The 23,278-nt window shown below is 44.8% G+C and overlaps 1 protein-coding gene across 1 annotated transcript in view; it reads left to right on the plus strand.

Moving 5' to 3' along the window:
- The window catches only part of SUGCT (succinyl-CoA:glutarate-CoA transferase), a 1,764,969-nt gene that overhangs the window by 37,534 nt on the left and 1,704,157 nt on the right, over positions 1–23,278 (plus strand). The window contains exons 2-4 of the mRNA XM_075316596.1: positions 7,812–7,869; positions 7,981–8,054; positions 22,085–22,170. Coding sequence (XP_075172711.1) covers positions 7,812–7,869; positions 7,981–8,054; positions 22,085–22,170 — 218 coding nt within the window. The remainder of the gene's footprint in view (positions 1–7,811; positions 7,870–7,980; positions 8,055–22,084; positions 22,171–23,278) is intronic.

Here is a 23,278-nt window from a genome sequence, read left to right on the forward strand (position 1 = left end):
TATTTATAAATGACCTTGTTGGGGGCATGCAGAGTCGAATTTCAATATTTGCAGATGATACTAAACTCTGCAGGGTAATCAATATAGAGGAGGATAATTTTATATTACAGGGAGATTTATGTAAATTGGAGGATTGGGCTGAGAAGTGGCAATTGAAGTTTAATGTAGATAAATGTAAGGTGATGCACTTGGGTAGAGGAAATAACATTTATGATTATGTACTTAATTGTAGAACACTGGGTAAAACAGACACAGAAAAAGACTTGGGTGTATGGGTGGATGGTAAACTTCACTTTAGTGGACAGTGTCAGGCAGCTGCTGCCAGGGCTAATAAAATAATGGGATGTATTAAAAGAGGTATAAGTGTTCATGAAAAAAATATAGTTCTACCTCTGTACAAGTCACTAGTGCGACCGCACTTAGAATACTGTGTACAATTCTGGTCACCGATATATAAGAAGGACATAGCTGAACTGGAGAGGGTGCAGAGAAGAGCGACCAAGATTATTAGAGGAATGGGTGGGCTGCAATACCAAGACAGGTTATTAAACTTGGGGTTATTTAGTTTGGAAAAACGAAGGCTTAGGGGGGATCTAATCACAATGTATAAATATATGAGGGGACAGTACAGAGACCTTTCCAAAGATCTTTTCACACCTAGGCCTGCGACTGGAACACGGGGGCATCCGCTACGTCTTGAGGAAAGAAGGTTTAATCATAATCACAGACGAGGATTCTTTACTGTACGAGCAGTGAGACTATGGAACTCTCTGCCGCATGATGTTGTAATGAGTGATTCACTACTAACATTTAAGCAGAGCCTAGACGCCTTTCTTGAAAAATTTAATATTACCAGTTATGTATATTAGATTTTATGACAGGGTATTGATCCAGGGAACTAGTCTGATTGCCGGATGTGGAGTCAGGAAGGAAATTTTTTCCCCATTGGAACTTGTTTGCCACATTGGGGTTTTTTTTGCCTTCCTCTGGATCAACATGTTAGGCTACAGGTTGAACTAGATGGACTTAGAGTCTCCCTTCAACCTTAAAAACTATGATACTATGATACTATGATACTATGACAACATTTATAATTGGGTGACGTTTACTACGAATTTTTCTCCACAATTTCATGATATAGTAAAAATAGTACAAAAACATCTGCCCATTTTACAAAGTGACGATCTATTGAGCCGTATTTTCATTAAGAACAAAATTAATTTTGTGGCTAAAAGAACTCCCAATCTCGCTAATATTTTATCCCCCAGCTTGGTCGTCAGTAAAAAAGACAATGCCATCTCCAGAAAATGGTTGTCTTGTACGGGTTTTTTTGGTTGCGGGCACAACTTTTGTATCTCATGTAAACATGTAAAAAAATGCAAATCATTTACGTCCACCCATACGGGTCTTTCATACAATATTAACAGTTTTATAAACTGTAATACTCCCAATGTGATCTATTTAATAGAATGTATCTCTTGCCGTTTACAATATGTAGGTTGCACAAGTTGTCCCCTCAAACAAAGAATACGCAGACATATGTCAGATACACTCAATACATCTGCGGTAAATGTATCTGCCGTTTCCAGACACTTTACTTCTGTCCACAACAGGTGCCTGGATACTCTCGTATTTACAGGTATAGAAAAAGTATCTAGACCGATTAGAGGAGGGGATCTTAGAAGAGAGATTCTCAACAGAGAATCTTTCTGGATTTTTAAATTGGGCACCAGAACTCCGCATGGTCTGAACATGAGGAGAGACCTTGTTATGCAGTATACTTAAAGATCTTTATCCCCGTGCCCATTCCATGATATATTCTTCTCTGATTGTCTGTTTTATATTTCCAACGCCAGCAATAATATTACTCTTTCATTCTAGCATACTACTGGAATTTAATGTTTGAGAGTTATTCTCTCTCTTCCTCCTCTCTTTTTCAGGTCAATTTTATCATACACATTTATACTACATAAAAATATGGAGATTGTTTGTTCTCTATTTAATTCTATCAAATAATTTTTTTTGTCTATAACAGTATTAATATAATAAGCAATATTAGTCTGCATTTCTTTCCTGTGAGTTCTCTGGTCATCTTTGTTTTTAATCATTCTATTTATATGTATTGTTTTTTCCGTTTTTTCTGTTGTCTGCAAGTTTTTGGTGCAGTATCTCAGTTTTTTATTTTCTTCTGTGCTGTCTACACCAAGTATGGTGGGTGTGTACCCCATTTAATTAATTCAACCTGTTTTGACGTGCACAGACTTTAAATACTGTTTTGGAGACTTTCTCTGCGCATTCCATGATTAAGACCTTCATAGGTCGAAACGCGTAGGAAATTGCTTCTCTGTCTCATTTGCCTCCTTATTTTTGTCCTATATTGATGGAAGATTTTTATTACTAATAAAGAAATTGATTTTAAGTCGATTCTCTCCTGGAGTTGCTGGAATTCCTCCTTTTTCTCCACGTGTTTCCACCCAGGTCAGGGTGTTTCCGTGCACCGGAGGTAAGATCTGGAGTGAAGAGGGGTGAGCTGAATTTTTCCCTTCCCCTTTTTTGGCATATAGTAATGTGCCAACCTTGTCCCCATCCTATAGTAATGTCCCCAGTCTTGTCCCCATCTTATCATAATGTGCCCATCCTGTAGTAATCTGTCCATTCTTATCCCTATCTTATAGTAATGTTTCTCATCCTTGTCCCCTTGTAGTAATGTCCCTATCCTGTAGTACTGCACCCATCCTAGTCCCCATCCTATAGTAATGTCCCCAGTCTTGTCCCCATTCTATAGTAATGTCCCCATCCAATAGTATTATGCCCATCCTTGTAATGTCCCCATCCTTTAGTAATGTCCCCAGCCTTGTCCCCATCCTATAGTCATGTGCACACCTTGTCCCCATCCTATAGTCATGTGCCCACCTTGTCCCCATCCTATAGTCATGTGCCCACCTTGTCCCCATCCTATAGTCATGTGCCCACCTTGTCCCCATCCTATAATCATGTGCCCACCTTGTCCCCATCCTATAGTCATGTGCCCACCTTGTCCCTATTCTATAGTCATGTGCCCACCTTGTCCCTATTCTATAGTAATGTGATCACCTTGTCCCTAGTCTATAGTAATGTCCCCATCCTGTAGTAATGGGGGGGGCAGTGGCAGCTGAAAGGGGGCAGTGGCGCTATAACTTACCGATCGCTCCCCTCAGCTTTCACACACGCCGGAGTGAGCTGAGGGTAGTGGTCTCCGGCCCCAGATCCACAGTGATTGGAGGGATTGGTCACAAGGCTGGTCTCTCAAATCAGAGCTGGGGGCGGGTGAAACAAAGGTCACCCAGTTCCAGCCAATGATCAGTGCTATATTTTCAATGGCTGAAACATTATAGTGGCTGTGATTGGCTGACGAGCGCCACTCAGGCAATCACAGCCTCCGTAGGTCCGGGGAGGAGACACCACCCCTCCTGAGGTCCCCTCCTCCCCGAATCTAAGGTATTTGCAATGCTAAGCGATCGCAGCCACCGGGGCTCCGGAGCTGCGATTTCGCCATGACGTACTGGGTATGTTATGGGTCCTTAAGTACCAGGTAGCCATGACGTGCCCAGTAAGTCATAGGTCGCTAAGGGGTTAATGTGCCATCCTTCACATACACACACAAATTTTTTTTTAAAAAAAACACCATTTTTCTCACCTGTCCCGCGTTCCCTCGTCTGCCTCATCTCTGCTTCCTGCGGCCCCCAGGCCCGTGCCCCCGGTGACTATCGGGACCGGTGCAGGGGCCGCAGCCACTGTCTGTGCTTTATGTCAGATGATTGTTTTGCTGGTGCTGCGTGCGCACAGCCCTTGACTCTGAGAGCGCAGCTCCGGTAAAACATTCATCTAACAAAGTGAAGAGAGTGGCTGCGGCCCCTGCACCGGCCGCGATAGTTAACAGGGGCACGGGCCTGGGGACCGCAGGAAGCAGCCTGAGGGGCCGCATGCGGCCCGCGGGCCGCGTGTTTGAGACCTCTGCTCTACGACCACGTCTGACTGAGATAAAAGGCAAGCAAGAAAACATGCCCAGAGTGATCTCCACTGCTTTGTATGTACTATATGATGCAAACTGCACATTGAAGGGACATGAGGAAATGAGGACAAAAATCCACCTGGTAGATGGCAATACAAAGGAGCAGGTGACTGCTGTATACTTGCAAGTGCTGTATCACTCTGGGCATGTTTTCTTATTTGCCTTTTATCTAAATCATGAAGGGTTAATCACCACTGGCTGCTGTGGTGAGCCTGCGGTGATCCCCACACATGTCTGCTGATTTGCATAGTAGATATGTGTGCCACCGAGGCACAGGTGGATCTGCAATCCATCTGTGCCTGTTAACATTTTAAATTGCACTGTCAAAATGTGACAGCGGGATTTAAATGCCTGGAACAGGTAATATGCACTTACCCACTGCCATCGGAAGCCCCGTGACGTGATCACAGGGAGCTGATGGTTGCCATGGTAGCACAGGGTCATGTGATGATTCCTGTGCTCTTATAACTCACTTCCTGTTTCACACGGTAGAGCACTGGCTGTTACAAGAGATGAGCATTTTTCCTGTTCTGAGCTGTGCAGCTCTGATTGTGAGAAATAAATGAGTGATCAGACTGCTGATCCTTATAGTTTCCTAAGAGGACTAGTAAAATAAAAAAAAGTAAAAAAAAAAGTAAAAAAAATGTTAAAAAATAAAAAAACCCTAAAAGTTCAAATCACGCCACCATTCATCCCATTGAAAATTAAAGGGTTAAAAAAATAAAGAATATACATACATTTGGTATTGCCACATTCAGAAATGCCCGATCTATTAAAATATAAAATCAATTAATCTGATCGGTAAACGGTGTAGCGGCCAAAAAATTCCAAATGTCAAAATTTCAGTTTTTTCGTTGTTGCAAATTTTGCGCAAAGTGCTATAACAGGTGATCAAAATGTAGTATCTGCGGAAAAATGGCACCATTAAAAATGACAGCTCGAGATGCAAAAAATAAGCCTTCACTGAGCCCCAGATCCCAAAAAATGAGAACGCTGCGGGTTGCGGAAAATGGCCAATTATTGAAAGTTTTGTCTACTTTTTTGTGCATGGGGAGAAAGCTACAATGTATAATATACCATAGTTACACACAGGAATTAAAGTAAACCTAGGCCATGTTCACATGTCTAGTTTTTCGTGGTTTTTATCTCAGTATTTGTAAGTCAAAATCAGGAGGGGAACTGTCAAAAGGAAAAGTATATTAGGAACATGGGCACCATTTCTGCGTTTTTTACCCACTTCTGGTTTTGGCTTACAAATACTGAAGTAAGAAAACCTCCCCAAATATTCAACGTGTGCAAATGGCTATAGAGAGATAAAGTCTTATGCGGGCATCACATGATACGATCTATCGTGCGATTGCACGAGCGATCGTACCCGCCCCCGTCATTTGTGCGTCACGGGCAATTAGTTACCCGTGGCGCACAAAGTTGTTAAACCGTCGTCACACATACAGTGCCTACAAGTAGTATTCAACCCCCTGCAGATTTAGCAGGTTTACGCATTCGGAATTGACTTGGCATTGTGACATTTGGACTGTAGATCAGCCTGGAAGTGTGAAATGCACTGCAGCAAAAAAGAATGTTATTTCTTTTTTTATTTTTTTTTTTAAATTGTGAAAAGTTTATTCAGAGGGTCATTTATTATTCAACCCCTCAAACCACCAGAATTCTGTTTGGTTCCCTTAAAGTATTAAGAAGTATTTCAGGCACAAAGAACAATGAGCTTCACATGTTTGGATTAATTATCTCTTTTTTCAGCCTTTTCTGACTAATTAAGACCCTCCCCAAACTTGTGAACAGCACTCATACATGGTCAACATGGTAAAGACAAAGGAGCATTCCAAGCCCATTGGAGACAAGATCGTGGAGGGTCACAAGGCTGGCAAGGGGTACAAAACCCTTTCCAAGGAGTTGGGCCTACCTGTCTCCACTGTTGGGAGCACCATCCGAAAGTGGAAGGCTTGTGGAACTACTGTTAGCCTTCCACGGCCTGGACAGCCTTTGAAAGTTTCCTCCCGTGCCGAGGCCAGGCTTGTCCGAAGAGTCAAGGCTAACCCAAGGACAACAAGGAAGGAGCTCCGGGAAGATCTCATGGCAGTGGGGACATTGGTTTCAGTCAATACCATAAGTAACGTACTCCACCACAATGGTCTCCGTTCCAGACGAGCCTGTAAGGTACCTTTACTTTCAAAGCGTCATGTCAAGGCTCGTCTACAGTTTGCTCATGATCACTTGGAGGACTCTGAGACAGACTGGTTCAAGGTTCTCTGGTCTGATGAGACCAAGATCGAGATCTTTGGTGCCAACCACACACGTGACGTTTGGAGACTGGATGGCACTGCATACGACCCCAAGAATACCATCCCTACAGTCAAGCATGGTGGTGGCAGCATCATGCTGTGGGGCTGTTTCTCAGCCAAGGGGCCTGGCCATCTGATCCGCATCCATGGGAAGATGGATAGCATGGCCTACCTGGAGATTTTGGCCAAGAACCTCCGCTCCTCCATCAAGGATCTTAAGATGGGTCGTCATTTCATCTTCCAACAAGACAACGACCCAAAGCGCACAGCCAAGAAAACCAAGGCCTGGTTCAAGAGGGAAAAAATCAAGGTGTTGCAGTGGCCTAGTCAGTCTCCTGACCTTAACCCAATTGAAAACTTGTGGAAGGAGCTCAAGATTAAAGTCCACATGAGACACCCAAAGAACCTAGATAACTTGGAGAAGATCTGCATGGAGGAGTGGGCTAAGATAACTCCAGAGACCTGTGCCGGCCTGATCAGGTCTTATAAAAGACGATTATTAGCTGTAATTGCAAACAAGGGTAATTCCACAAAATATTAAACCTAGGGGTTGAATAATAATTGACCCACACTTTTATGTTGAAAATTTATTAAAATTTAACTGAGCAACATAACTTGTTAGTTTGTAAGATTTATGCATCTGTTAATAAATCCTACTCTTGTTTGAAGTTTGCAGGCTCTAACTTATTTGCATCTTATCAAACCTGCTAAATCTGCAGGGGGTTGAATACTACTTGTAGGCACTAGGAAAAAGAAAAAAATCCAGCACTCGTGTCCAGGAAATGTAATAAAATTTGCTTCTTTTATTTATTCAATTTTCATAGTAAAATTGGATCATATCCACAAAGTATAAAAAATCCCCATAAAGACAGGATGGGATGACAGAGGAGTACGCGTTTCGAGCTACATGCTCTTAATCTCAATCCTTGTAGTGTACTTGTAGGCACTGTACTTACCTCCAGAACGACGTCGCTGTGGGCGGTGAACATCAACTTCCTGAAGGGGGAGGGACGTTCGGCGTCACAGCGACGTCACACAGCGGCTGGCCAATAGAAGCGGAGGGATGGAGATGAGCGGGAATTAAACATTCCGCCCACCTCCTTCCTTCCGCATAGCCGGCGGGAGCCGCGGGACGCAGGTAAGCTGTGTTCATCGTTCCCGGGGTGTCACACGGAGCGATGTATGCTGCCCCGGGTATGATGAACAACTGGCGCAATGAAAAATAAACGATTTTTTAAAAATAAACGATGTGTTAACGATTCACGATTTGCGAACGTTCTGCGTCGCTCGTAGGTGTCACATGGGACGCCGTCGTAAACGATGCCGGATGTGCGTCATGGAAACCGTGACCCCGATGACATATCGCATGATAGATCGTCTCGTGTGACGCCCGCATTACTGTAATTTGCCAGTAAGCGTCAGCTGTGAAAAGTTTAATATCAATGTCTTTTTTTCCAAAGCAACAGATTCTGGCACTATAAGACCATTGGATGGAGTGAAAATCTTGGATTTAACAAGGTTTGTGCTGACAAGTAAAATAAAAAGTGATCATCTTTTACAACAATACCTCTTCAGACCTTATCATATTCCCTATATTGTTTTGTTTATTATATACTTCATTTGTTGTAGAGTATTGGCCGGACCTTTCGCCACAATGATCCTCGGGGATCTGGGAGCTGAAGTTATAAAAGTAGAAAAGCCAGGTAATCATTTTAATTTCAAAAAGTATTTATTGAATAATATGTGAAAATACATGAACAATGATTTTCTTGAATATGAGCAATATATGAATACATTAAAAATACAGTAAATCTAACGGATATATACTTTAAGGAGACAAAAAATTCCACCTTTTCATAAGCTGAATGCTATACAATACTGTGTTTTGTTGAGTTTCTTTAGCACGTATATACCTAAATGCATGGGATACTCACTATATAAGTCTATGGGCGGCTTTGCACGTAACAACATCGCACGTGCGATGTCGGTGGGGTCAAATCGAAAGTGACGCACATCTGGCGTCATTTTCGACATCGTAGTGTGTAAATCCTAGATGATACGATTAACGAGCGCAAAAGCGTTATCGTATCATCGGTGTAGACACCGACTTTTTCAAAATTATGCTGCCGCGACAGGTACGATGTTGTTTCTTGTTCCTGCGGCAGCACACATCGCTGTGTATGAAGCCGCAGGAGCGAGGAACATCGCCTTACCTGCCGCCGGCGGCTATACGGAAGGAAGAAGGTGGGCGGGATGTTTACATCCTGCTCATCTCCGCCCCTCCGCTTTGATTGTCCACCTGCCGTGTGACGTCGCTCTGACGTTGTACGACCTGCCCCCTTAGGAAGGAGGCGGGACGCCGGCCAGAGCGACGTCGCAGGGCAGGTGAGTGATAATGTTCGCTACGCCAGGAATCACAAGATATCGCTGCTGCGACGGGGGCGGGGACTATTGCGTGCGACATCGCAGCATCGGCTTGCGGTGTCGCAACGTGCAAAGCCCGCCTATGATCTAGGCCAGGCCATTCATGTGCCCACATCACTCATTGTCAATTTCTCATTTTTTAGCTGATTTTTTTATGTCTTTAAATCAGATAGTAATACTGCACAAAATAATTAGTAAATAATATTCACCTTATATCTACTTTATATTAGCATACGTTTTTTAAACATCTTTTTTTTTGTTTGTATGTTAGAAGATTTAAAGGGAACCTGGCAGCTCATCTACCCTTCTAAAACAATTACACTTATTTAAAGGCTAAAAAAAGTGAATCCATGTTCTGTAAACAAAAAGTCAATTTGCTTACAGCACTATTGATAAGTATGAATTGATTTTTCTCATCATTAATGTAATAAAAAAAAGTCTAGCGTTATGCATGAATGAGTAGCTTCATCTAAGTCACAGTGAGTCTTCACAAAGAGGGGGGGATGATAGAAACAACACACTGATGGTGAGTCAGAGGTGATGGACGTGAATGAGGGCTCTTATTCTGGATGTAAGGCTCTTCTCATTGCCTGGCTGGTACAGGGGAAAATGGGGAATACTCGTGGGGATGATGCCAGCTTCAGCTGGCATCAAGCGCTGGTATTATTAATGGGTGGTGTCTAGCAGACACCTCCATTACTAATCCAGTAGTTGAAAGGAGAATGAAAAAGTTTATTTAAACAAAAAACCCCAACTCCATCTGTGGCGCCCCTGAGGCTTCAGTCGCCACAGGAACATTGCACCCCATCCAGCGGTGTGATGTCCCATTCTGGGTAAGGAAAGGAGTGAACGCCGGTATTCAGGCAAATCTACACTACACCCATTGTTAGGTACACACTGGGACCAGGGACAGTGGCAGCAACCCTCCCATGCTGCATGCTGGGAGGGGCCGTAAGACCCATCCCTGCTCCTTTAGGGTAGATCATAGCAACTGGGGAGGTGGGAGGAGCCACACGAGAGCAGACAGGGAAAGGAAGGTCAAGTTTAGTGAGTTGAAGTTGGAGAGGGAGGAAGGAGGAGGAGGTCTGCGGGAGGCAGACGAGAAGGAGAAGCAGAAAGAAAGCTCTAGTCAGACAGGAGCTAAGAGAAGAAAGTGACGCTTCCTGGTGAAGAACCTGGGACTCAGAGGGTCCAGGTGACACCAAGCAGAGGAAGAGAAGGGATTCCAGGGCCACAGATAGCTTTTGAGCTGGTGGCCTGTTCCACAGGAACATCGGTGGAGGGATCACGCTGCAACAGGGGACGGTCCCTAGAAACCGGAGGAGTGAAAAATCATCTCCAACAGTAAAAACCGAGGCCCAGGGAAAGCTGAAAACTCCCCGGGCCATAGCCCACAGCAGAACCTCTAGAAAAAGGGCAAATAACCGACAGGCGAGCTCCCAGCCCGGAGGCTGTAGTGGAGGCCGAGCCAGGTTCATCCTACAAGGGCAAGGCTTAAGGAGACAGCTGAAGACAGAGACACTTTAGAGAAGGGTACCGGCTTTCATTCCAGGATCTACCCAGGATCGGCGGAGGTCCCTGACAGTGGGTTCCAGCCGCCCAAAGGCACCAGTGTGCTGCAGCCCAGGAAATGTGAGTAAAGACCTTGGAATTGCACCCTCTGGTGTTGTCTCAGTTATTGTCGCCTGCATAGACTTCCATCACACCATAGACTCTCACGAGCACCAACTGTGCCACGGGGTACCGCTCTACCTGTGGGGAGCAGTACCATCTTTGCTGCCATTCCATCACCCCGGAGGCCTCATACAGCAGCAGCGGCTTAATAGCCGCATACCACAGGTGGCGTCACGAACACAAACTTTATTCACCCCAAGTCACCAGCCATATTCAATTGACACCCACCAGGGCCATGGAGTCGGGCCCCGCCACCACTGACGACCCCCAGACTAGTCCGGCCCGGCACCGGGTGTCCCATAGCCCTGGGGTGGGCGAGTCACATCCCTCATTCATCAATTTGTTTGTTTAAAAAATAAATAAAAATACAAAAGGTCTACTGTAATTCATTGCGAGGTCCCATGACATTCCCCAAAAGCAAACCTGAAAAGACATAAAAAGAGAAAATTATTAAATAAAGACAAGCAACACCCTCTTTTCCAATTTATTTCTCAGTCAAAGCCCTAATCCTGTTGCGCCTTAATCCAATTAGGGGGTCCCACACCAATCCCATACTGTTGGCACATTCAATGGAGAACCAAACGTTCCCTATTGATTGTGAGAGCAACTCCTGCAGTCACACACACTATTGTGTGTGCTTCACTCGCAGGGACCTGGACTTCTTAAGGTCAGCCCAGGTCACCACAGGGGTGCCCTCAGAAGTGTGTGTGTGGCAGCGACAGTGACGTCAGGGGATTCATTGGCGTTCGCAATGAAGTCGGATGACATCCTAACGACACCCCAGTGACACCCGCACACCCACGGTCGCGGCAGTAACATCACAGGTTCATTTGCGTTCCTAATGAACTCTGATGAACCTGTGAAGTCACTGTCGCGACAAATAAGGTAGCGAGGGTGTCGCGGGGGAGTCATCCAAGTTCATTGGATACTCCGATGACCTCCTGACGTCACTGCACACACACTGCTTGCTGGATTATCACCTGTCTCCGACGATGCTTTCTCCATTGTTGCTGCTGCTTGCAGGTCCTCGGTGCAGTGCATATGCAATGAGCATAATGAATGGGCCTGGAAGCAAGTGACAGCTGCACTAAAGACAGCAGTAATGGAGACAGGTGAGTATAGAAAATCTTTTTATTTCAAAGACACGTGTTTTCTCCGGTCACATTGATGTCACACGGATTTCATCAGTGTGTGATTCGTGTGACATCTGTGCTGCCGGAGATGTCTCTATGTGTCCATGCGGAGGCCACATGGTCTGTGTAAAAACACGAATGTGTGAGTTAGCCCATAGAATAACATGGATATGTGTAGCATCCATGAAAAAAAACTGATGTCACACGTACCTGAAACACGGATGGATGAGAGCGGCCTCAGTGTGGATGCGTAGTACTGTAGAGCACATAAATCATTGCCCTCAGAAGAACATGACCAGGCGAGTTTAGGATCTGCTGTTAATGCAAGCTAGTGGTGGAGTCAGGCAGGTCATTTGTAGTAAATAAGGACACGGCACTTCTGTGGGATTGGGTGCGCTAGTAGGATCCAACTCCATAACAAAATAATGAGACTAGGCACTCCAAGAGTAGATATAATTAGTTGATTTATTCTTTACAGTCAACAGTTCACAACTAGATCAATAGACGTTTCGGTAAAAAATATCAACCTTCGTCAGTAGGAACCAGCTGTATAAAGAGATCAAGATGGTATTATCTTTATCTGATGAAGCCTGATAAGGTACCGTCACACTAAGCAACATCGCTAGCAACATCGCTGCTGAGGCACGACTTGCTAGCGATGTTGCTGTGTGTGACATCCAGCAACAATCTGGCCCCTGCTCTGAGGTCGTTGGTTGTTGTTGAATGTCCTGGACCATTTTTTAGTTGTTGTTCTCCCACTGTGAAGCACACATCGCTGTGTGTGACAGCGAGAGAGCAACAACTGAATGTGCAGTGAGCAGGGAGCCGGCTTCTGCTGACGCTGCTAACCAATGTAAATATCGGGAAACCAAGAAGCCCTTTCCTTGGTTACCCGATATTTACCTTCGTTACTAGTGTCAGGAATGGACATTAGACAAGTGGAAATCTGTGCTTTGGTCTGAGGAGGGCTATTTAACTAAGAAGAAGAGTGATGAGGTGCTACGCCAGATTACCTGGTCTCCACAGTCACCAGACCTGAACCCAATCGAGATGGTTTGAGGTGAGCTTGACCGCAGAGTGAAGGCAAAAGGGCCAACAAGTGCTAAGCATCTCTGGGAACTCCTTCAAGACTGTTGGAAGACCATTTCCGATGACTACCTCTTGAAGCCCAACAAGAGAATGCCAAGAGTGTGCACAGCAGTAATCAAAGTAAAAGTTGGCTACTTTGAAGAACCTAGAATATAAGACATATTTTCAGTTGTTTCACACTTTTTTAAGATTTCATTCCACATGTTTTAATTCATAGTTTTGATGCCTTGAATGTGAATCTACAATTTTCAGAGTCCTGAAAATAAAGAAAACTCTTTGAATGAGAATGTGTGTCCAAACTTTTGGTCTGTACTGTATATCATATCAAGCAAGTGATGTGAACCCTATTAGCTGTCTAGCTACATACAATTTATTACAAAAGTGAATACACCCCTCATATTTTCTAAATATTTTATTTTAACTTTTCATGAGACAACACTGAAAATTTGATACAATGTAAAGTAGTCAGTATACAGTTTGTATAACAGTGTAAATTTAATGTGCTCTTTAAATAACTCAATACACAGCCATTCATGTCTAAAATGCTGGCAACTAAAGTGAGTACAGCCCAAAGTGAAAATGGCCAAATTGCTCCCAATTAGCCTCCCCATTTTCCCTCCCTGGTGTCATGTGACTCATTAGTGTGAGAAGTTATCGATCACACACTCACTCATACTGGTCACTGGAAGTTCTACATGTCATCTCATGGCAAAGATTTCTCTGAGGATTTCAAAAACAGAATTATTGCTCTACCTAAAGATGGCCTAGGCCAGGGGTGGGGAACCTTTTTTCTGTCGGGGGCCATTTGGAAATTTCTACCAACCTTCGGGGGCCGCACAAAATTATCAATGTTTAAATGACCCTGCTATATTGGGTGAAGCAATTAATTAACTGGGGGCATGGGGCTGGGGGCACAGACACCACACGCGGGGCTGGGGGCACAGACACCACACGCGGGGCTGGGGGCACAGACACCACACGCGGGGCTGGGGGCACAGACACCACTGGAGGGGCTGGGGGCACAGACACCACTGGAGGGGAGGCACAGAAATCACTGGAGGGGAGGCACAGACATCACTGGGGGGGAGGCACAGACATCACTGGGGGGGGAGGCACAGACATCACTGGGGGGGGAGGCACAGACATCACTGGGGGGGAGGCACAGACATCACTGGGGGGGGAGGCACAGACATCACTGGGGGGGGCTGCACACACGACTGGGGGGGGCTGCACACAGGACTGGGGGGGGCTGCACACAGGACTGGGGGGGGGCTGCACACAGGACTGGGGGGGGGCTGCACACAGGACTGGGGGGGGCTGCACACAGGACTGGGGGGGGCTGCACACAGGACTGGGGGGGGCTGCACACAGGACTGGGGGGGCTGCACACAGGACTGGGGGGGCTGCACACAGGACTGGGGGGGGCTGCACACAGGACTGGGGGGGGCTGAACACAGGACTGGGGGGGGCTGCACACAGGACTGGGGGGGCTGCACACAGGACTGGGGGTGTGCACACAGGACTGGGGGGGTGCACACAGGACTGGGGGGGTGCACACAGGACTGGGGGGGTGCACACAGGACTGGGGGGGTGCACACAGGACTGGGGGGGTGCACACAGGACTGGGTGATGGGCTGCACATAGGATTGTGTGGGGGTGCACACAGGACATTGGGGGGCTGCACACAGGACTGGTGGAGGGGTGCAAACAGGACTACTGGGTGATGGGCTGCACACAGGACTGGGGGAGGGGTGCACACACGACATTGGGGGCCACACTGCGCTGAGAGTTTCATGCAACTCTGGGGGAGAGGGTTTACAGAACTGGTGTGGGGAGGCACAAAGCATTGGGCAGGGCACATAGCAGCAGAGGGTCGGCGCTGGACTCACAGCAGCATTGCACTCACATCACCGGAGTGCAGGAGCCGGACACACTGCATCAGAAGGAGAAGGCGGGCACTGATCTCCGGAGGGCAGGGGGCGGACACACAAGGCTGGGAGCTGAGGCTGCTGTCGACCCGCCCACAATTGGCACTGGCCGACGGGAGAACACATTGCAGCACAAACAGCAATGTGTGGATTTAAAGGGCCGGCGGCAGCAAGACCGCAGTGACAGCACCAGCACTGCCTCCCCCGGGAATCTGCCCGGGGGCCACATAAAAGGTCATGGCGGGCCGCATGCGGCCCGCGGGCCGGAGGTTCCCCACCCCTGGCCTAGGCTATAAGAAGATTGCCAGTACCCTGAAACTGAGCTGCAGCATGGTGGCCAAGACCATACAGTGCTTTAACAAGATAGGTTCCACTCAGAACAGGGCTCGTCATGATCGATCATAAAAGATGAGTGCACGTGCTCAGCATCATATCCAGAGGTTGTCTTTTCAAAAAAGATGTATGAGTACTGCCAGCATTGCTGAAAAGGTTAAGGCTGAAGGGGGGTTCAGCCCGTCAATGCTAAGAACATGCTGCATCAATTTGGTCTGCATGGCTGTTGTCCTAGAAGGAAGCCTCTTCTAAAGATAATGCACAAGTAAGCCCACAAACAGTTTGCAGAAGACAAGCAGACTAAGGGCATTTATTACTGGAATCACATCCTGTTGTATGATGAGACCAAAATAAACTTATTTGGTTCAGACGGTGTCAAGCGTGTCTGTAGGGAACCAGGTGAAGAGTACAAAGATAAGTGTGTCTTGCATCCATTCAAACATGGTGGTGGGAGTGTCATGGCTTGGGGCTGCATGAGTCCTGTCGGTGTCGGCTGTGTGGTGCTACAGTTCATTGAGTGAACCATGAATGTCAACATGTACTGTGACATACTGTAGTAGAGCATGATCCCCTCCCATTGGAAACTGGTACACAGGCCATAATTCCAACATGATAATGAATCCAAACACGGCTCCCAAGACAACCACTGCCTTACTAAATAAATTGAGGGTAAAGGTGCTGGACTGGCCTAAACCCTATTGAGCTTCTGTGCAGCATCCACAAAGTGAGGTGGAGGAGTGCAAGGTACCTATCACCCAGCAGCTCTGTGAAAAAGTGGAAGAAGATTCCAGTAGCAAATCATGAAGACTAGTGAACTCAATGCACAAGAGAGTTAAATAATATTGACATGTGGGTCACAATTTGGCCATTTTCACTTAGGGGCATACTCACGGTTGTTGCCAGTGGTTTAGACATTAATGGCTGTGTGTTAAGTTATTTAGAGGGCACCAAATTACACCGTTATACAAGCTGTACACTGACTACATTACAAAAATGTGAGTGGTGTATATACTTTTGTGATATACTAAATATATACAGTATATATATATATATACATATATATATATATATATATATATATATATATACACATACATATATATATATATATATATATATATATATATATATATATATATATAGTATATCTCTGGCCTGGCTGATATCTTAACATGGCAACCTGTAAACCCACAGTTGAAAAAAAGGCCTCTAATAAGTGACAGAAGCAAAGCTCAAATTGTTAATGTTTATTTAAAGTCTGTTGTACTATTCACAAAGAGCAAAGGTGAATGAGTTGCTAGTATAATAATTATTTATTGCCCTTGCAGACAAAACTTCTTACAAAATGAAAACATACCAAGACGTATTGTTCCTTATCTTGTACACTTTCTTTTTGCTCTGGAATACCTAAATGTTGAAATGGAGACCAGTTTTAAAGGAAGACTATGACCCTGAATACTCACATTAAGCCACTTACACTTATACAGTTATGCAGACCACTTAGCCCCTATAAAATCATACCCTGTAGTGTATATTTACCTACTTTACTTATATTAAAAAAGTTTCATTGTCTGCTACTTAGTGATCGTCAGTGTACCCTTGTCATGTCGAAGGACTAAAGGCCGCTTTACACGCTGCGACATCGTCCGTGACCTGGGGGGGCGCTCGGTAACAGGGTTATTTGGTATGTCACTTGTGCCGCCAGTGGCGGGTTGCGGTAATAAGATGTCCCGCCGCTGCTGTGGTTTTAGGGACAGATGGTATAGCAGCAAGTGTGTTCGCGCCCTCCGCCAGTAGGGGCTTAAGTCCCATGTAGGTGTGCTGCGCCTTGTGGTACGCCAGTAATAGACACGACATAGCTCTTGCAGATTAACTGGTATTTACTCACTGGATGTTCAAAGTGCAATTTGGTACAGCTCGTCAACCAACTTTCCTTTGTCCCGGTGCTGACTTGAGACCCGGTTGAGCCCTCCATGCACATGCAGAGCTGATGGTCCCCTTGCCTGAAGCTGTTGGTGACCTGCGACGCTCCGCTCCTTTGTTTTTTCCGGGCCCAATATGACAGGCCTCGTGGTCCCTTGTGGGGTAGGTTACTTCTCGGTGCCCTCTCCCGGGTCCTATATATGAGGCTGTGTCCCTGAGCCTATGGGTGGTGTGGTACCTGGAAGTCACCACACAGGGCTGGATCAGCAGACCGCTTGGAGCTGTCGCCTACCCTGGGGTCCAGTACCCCATCGTGCGTAGTACCTGTGATCTTCTGTCTACCCTCAGGCTACTACCTCCTAGTCGCTCTTTTTGGGGTCTCCTCACAATCTTCACACCCCTCTCACTCACTGACTCCTTTCAACTGTCACTCCTTCAACTGTCGTTTTTCCTCTGCCTACTCTGCCTAGCAACCCCTGTTGCTTCCCACTAGCCACGCCCCTTCCCCAGACTAACAGCTAAGGGATTGGTTCTCACATCTGCCCACTGTTAACCCTCTACATGCTGCGCTCATTTCTCAGGGAATGTGCCCCTACCTGTGTGTGAGGTGTGGGTTGTCAGCAGAGGGTGTTCCAGAAAGCCTTAGGATCCTGCAGACCACTGGGGTAGCATACCCCAGGGTGCTGCATATATATATATATATATATATATTTACTGGTTTCTTAAGCGGGCTTTACACGCTACAATATATCTAACGATGTGTCGGCGGGGTCACGTCGTAAGTGACGCACATCCGGCATCGTTAGTGTTGTTGTAGCGTGTGAAAAATACGTGCGATTGCGATTGTACGAAAAAACGTTGATCACATACACGTCGTTCAATTTCTAAAAATTGAACATCCTGTTGTTCAATGTTCCCGAGGCAGCACACATCGCTGTGTGTGACACCCCGGGAACGATGAACACATCTTACCTGCGTCCCGCCTGCAATGCGCAAGGAAGGCGGTGGGCGGGATGTTTACGTCCTGCTCATCTCCGCCCCTCCGCTTCTATTGGCCGGCTGCCGTGTGACGTCACTGTGACGCCAAACGTCCCTCCCACTCCAGGAAGTGGATGTTCGCCGCCCACAGCGAGGTCGTATGGAAGCTAACTACGTGTGACGGGGTTTATTCGTTTGTGCGACATGGGCAACAAATTGACACATACGATGGGGGAGTGTGCTATCGCATACGAGATCGCATATCAAATTGTAACGTGTAAAGCAGCCTTATTCTTCTGCATATTTCCCACACTTAAATGTTTCAGTTCACCAAGCAAATTTAAACATTAGACTAAAGGGTGCTTTACCCACCCCCGTCGTTAGTGCGACATTTGGTGATCGCTGCCGTAGAGAACATTATCGCTACGGCAGCGTCACACGCACATACCTTTGCAGCGACGTTGCTGTGAACGCCGAACAATCCCTCCTTCAAGGGGGAGGTGCGTTCGGCGTCATAGCGACGTCACTGCAGTGTCACTAAGCGGCTGCCCAATAGCAGAGGAGAGGCGGAGATGATGCCCAATTTCTTCCTTCCTCATTGTTGGTGGACGCAGGTAAGGAGATGTTCGTTGTTCCTGCAGTGTCACACATAGCGATGTATGACACCGCAGGAACGATGAACAACCAGCGGGATGCACCACCAACGATATTTTGAAAAGGAGCGACGTGTCAACGATCAACGATTTTAGATGTTTTTGCGATCGTTGCACGTCGCTCCTTGGTGTCACAGGCTGCAATGTCGCTAACGGCGCCGGATGTGCGTCACTAACGACATGACCCCGACGATATACCGTTAGTAATGTCGCAGCGTGTAAAGCACCCTTAAGATAATACAAGTAACCACAATATGCAGTTGATAAATGAAGGTCTTTATTATTAGGGGAAAAAGAAATCCAAACCAACAGTACCCTGTGTGAAAAGTGATTGCCCCCTAAACCTAAACTGGTTAGGCCACTCTTAGCATCAACAACTCCAATTAAATATTTGTGATATTTGGCAGTGAGTCTTTAACAGCGCTCTTAAGGAGTTTTGGGCCACTTATATTTGCACAATTGTTGTAATTCAGTTACAATGGAGGGTTTCCGAGTATGAACCACCTTTTTGAGGTCATGCCATAGCATCAAAATTGGATTAAGGTTAGGACTTTGACTAGACCACTCCAAAGTCTTAATTTTGTTTTTCTTAAGCCATTCAGATGTGGACTTGCTATTGTGTTTTAGATCATTGTCCAGCTGCATAACCAAGTGTGCCTCAGCTTGAGACCACGAACAGCTGGCTGGACATTCTCCTTCAGGATTTTTGGTAGACAGCAGAATTCATGGTTCATTTTACCACAGCAAGTCTTCCAGGTACTGAAGCGGCAAAACATCTCCAGACCATGACACTATACCAGCACCATATTTTATTGATGGAATAAAGTTTGTTTTCTGAATTGCTGTGTTACTTCTTTGCGAGATGTAATGGGACATACACCTGCCAAAAAGTTCAACTTTTGGCCATGTAGGCTATTTTTGCCTATTCTCTTTCTTATGATAGAGTTATGAACACTGACCTTAACTGAGGCAAGTGAGGCCTGCAACTCTTTGGATGCTGTTGTGGGGTCTTTTGTGACCACTTTCATGAGTCGTCGCTGCACACTTGGTTTAATTTTGGTATACCGGCCATTCCTGAGAAGGTTTACCACTGATCCTTTTTTTTGCCATTTCTGGATAATGGCTCTCAATGTGGTTCACTGGAGTCCTAAAGCTTTAGAAATGGCTTTATAACCTTTTCCAGACTTTGTTTCTCATTTGTGCCTAAATTTCTTTGGATCGTGGCATGATATATAGCTTTTGAGGATCTTTTGATCTACTTCACTTTGTCAAGCAGGTGCTATATTATGGATTTATTGATTAAGAGAAGGTGTGGAGGTAGTTAGGGCTGGGTGGGACTTGAATAATTGAACTCAGCTTCACAAAGATGTGATAAACTATGGTTAAGTTATGTTTTAAAGGGGGATTCACTTTTTCATACAGGGTCCTGTAGGTTTGGATTCCTTTTCCTATTAATAATTAAGACCTTCTTTTAAAAACTAAACTGCATTTTGTGTTTACTTCTGTTATATATAGTATTGCTGTCTAAACTTTAATTGCAATTTCAGAATTTTTTTGACATGTCATAGAAGCATGTCAGAAGGTTTGGGTCAGAAATTTTAAGGTGTTGAATCTCCCAATAATCACTAATACAAAGGGGCAGAAGCACTCAGCTGTGCACGACTTTCCCCCAAGACTGAATATGGGCTTCATAGACAGTCAATGATTCTTGGAGCCTGCAGATAGTGGACATGTTTTCCCTCTCTGCAGCCTCTGGATGTTGCAGAACTGATGATCGGCGTACGACTTTGTATGGATTACATCAGATCTACAAGATGTTTTGGGGGTTAATAAAGAGGTGAAGGAGGGTGTGTTTATTTTATTTCAAATAAAGGATTTTTTCGGTGTTTGTTTTTTATTTATTTTCACTTACAGGATTACTAATGGGGCGGCCTCATAAACACCTCCCATTACTAATCAAGGGCTTGATGGCAGCTGTGTTTTTTTGACAAATCACTGCTGTAATTAGCCCCTTATATTACCTTGATTACCACCGTACTAGGGCAATCAGGATGAGCCGGTTAAAGCATCAGGATTGGCACATCTAATGTGATGTGCCAATTCTGGCCAGCTGAGTGCTGGTATTTTTAGGCTGTGGGGGCCAATATCCATGGCTCATCCCATCCTGATAATACCAGCCCCCACTTCTCGGGAGCACACATAATTTTTATTTATTTATTTTTACACTACCATACAACAAACTGACTGCAACCAATCAGAGACGCGGACACAGAGTGGGAGGCATGTAAAGCAGGCTACAACCAATCATTAGACAGATGGTGGGCTGGAGAAGCAGTGAATATTGATAAACCTTAATAAGCAGGCCTGGAAAAGAGTGACTGCAATATGATCCTTTGGGAAACACGGTATGTATAATTATCCTGCTCATACTACCATTTAACTTCCATTTGTAGCCCCTTGTGCTTACTACGGCCATTTTACAACCCAGAACTTCTTGTCCTCATTGACTTGTATGGGGTTCGGTGTCCGAGGTCAAGTTGGGGGTCAAATTCGGCTACCTAAATGTACACATTATCAGTATTTTAATTATTACTCTTGAAAGATACCTAAACTTTATAGTTAGAGGCTAACATTTTTGTTAGTATTCCTGTGGGGGATTTTTTTTTAATGTTGGCTACACTTTTATACCATGACAAAAACTTTCTAAAAATGAAGTTAAACTTTTAATCTCATAGACACTCCTTTCAGCTTTGTTTTTATAATGTAGTGGTTTTCATGCTCTAATTTGCTGTTCAAATTCATAACATTTGGATAGTGATTTAGGTAGGTTAATAAGAGAGATTCACAGATTAATTTGGGGTCTCCGATTTATTGGCCAGTTCATCAGTCTCTGGTTGCTGAATGGGAGTCTTGGAAATCTTTAACCTTTTCATAAGGCTTTTAAAGCACTACTCCAGCGTTGTTGTTTTTTTTTTTTTTTTTTTTTTTTTTTTTCAGCTCTGGAGTGGCACTTTAAACATAAGCCCCCTGCCCTGCTTTGGTCACGCAGCACTATCTTGTGACAGTAAGTTTTGACTGTCCGGAAGTCAGACGTTATGTCACAAGCTCTCAATGTATCTCTATGTGAGAGCCAGAATGAGGCCAGAACGAGGCTCTCATAGATTTGTGACCTCCGGCTCACTCCATGAAACACTAGAGCACGCTGGCAGGTCACAAATCGCCGAGACCGACTGGAGCAGCAGCAATAGAAGGTGAAGCTGAAATGTGAGTATATGACAGGGGGCATGGGACTTACATTTAAAGCACCACTCCAGTTGTGCAGTAAAAAATATGTTGGAGTGGTGCTTTAATTAGCCAGCTTGGGTAATCAGCAGCCTCACTGGGAATACTGGATAAAAGATTTTCCAGCCTCTCATTCAGTGGCCAGTGACTATTTAGAACCAAGGTCCCTTGAATCAATCCTACAAATCACTTTGTCTCATTTTAATGCTAACAACATTTAGTAAGTTAAGTGAAAGTAATTGCATTTGTCATTATGTGGCAGTTTTTTAGTACTATTTTTTGTATGAAAAATATGAAGTTATATTCTTTTTTACAGGGTCTGGAGATGATACAAGGTCGTGGGGACCTCCATTTGTGGGATCTGAGAGTGCTTATTTTCTTAGCGTGAACAGAAATAAGAAGGTATTCATAAAACTGTTTTAAAACAATAATTCCAAGCACTTTATGGTGGCCTATTAACATGGAGTTCATGGTCGCTGAAAAAGCAAAGCTCTTGTTCCCCTTCCTTTTTAAAAATGATGTCCTCTTTAATGTGTATGCACCAGTCAACATTAGTTCTGGTATTCCTTCATTGTAGTGATGATGTGATTTTTTGGCACTGTTTATCTGTTTATGCATTGATATCAGCTACAGTGGATATCAAAAGTCTACACACCCACCTATTAACACTATGGATTTTTATCATTGTAAAATATCAAACCAAGAAGTATCATTTCAAAACTTTTTCCACCTTTTACCCCTTCACAAGGTTCACCGTAGATGTACGGTGCCGCGGGAGTTGCGTTCCCACAAACCACTGTACATGTACGGCGCTACATTTGTGCCGGCTCATATGCAGCACCAGCAAAATCATCCATGAGGGTCAGTTATTTATCATAGCTGACACCCTGCTATGATGCCCAAAATTGGTGCTAGCACTGATCTTGGGCGTTTAACCCCTCTGATACTGCTGTCAATAGCGACAGTGGCATTGATCTACTTACCAGAGGGGGGGGGCGCTCCCTCTCCCTTCTATTGGCATTGTGCTGATGATCTCCATGGTGACCCCGTTCTGAAAAATATCTGGGGGATTATCCAGTTGCGGAGGCCTGTGAGGTTATTCCTCCTGTCTGTGTCTGATTCAGTGATCTAAAGCCCTGCAATGAAAAATCATTGCAGAGCATTAGATCAGCCATCAGGCCAGGGAAAGAAGATGTCCCATGCTGGGACTAGGTGAAAAAGTAAAAAAAAAATTGTAAAAATGTTTTAAAAAAAATCACAAAATAGAGAACAAAAATTAAAAAAAATATTATACCAATAAATACATATATTTATGTAAAAAAACAAATAAAGTAAACATATTTGGTATCACCATGTCCGTAACAACTCAATCTATAAAACTATTGCATTAGTTACATCTTTAGTAAACACCATAAAAAAAGTGGCAAAAACAATGTTTTTTCATCAGACTTCTGGATAAAAAGTGGATTAAAACACGATCATAAAGTCAAATGTAAATAAAAAGGTACCA

The sequence above is a fragment of the Anomaloglossus baeobatrachus genome, chromosome 6, assembly GCF_048569485.1.
Source record: "Anomaloglossus baeobatrachus isolate aAnoBae1 chromosome 6, aAnoBae1.hap1, whole genome shotgun sequence".
Lineage (NCBI taxonomy): Eukaryota > Metazoa > Chordata > Amphibia > Anura > Aromobatidae > Anomaloglossus > Anomaloglossus baeobatrachus.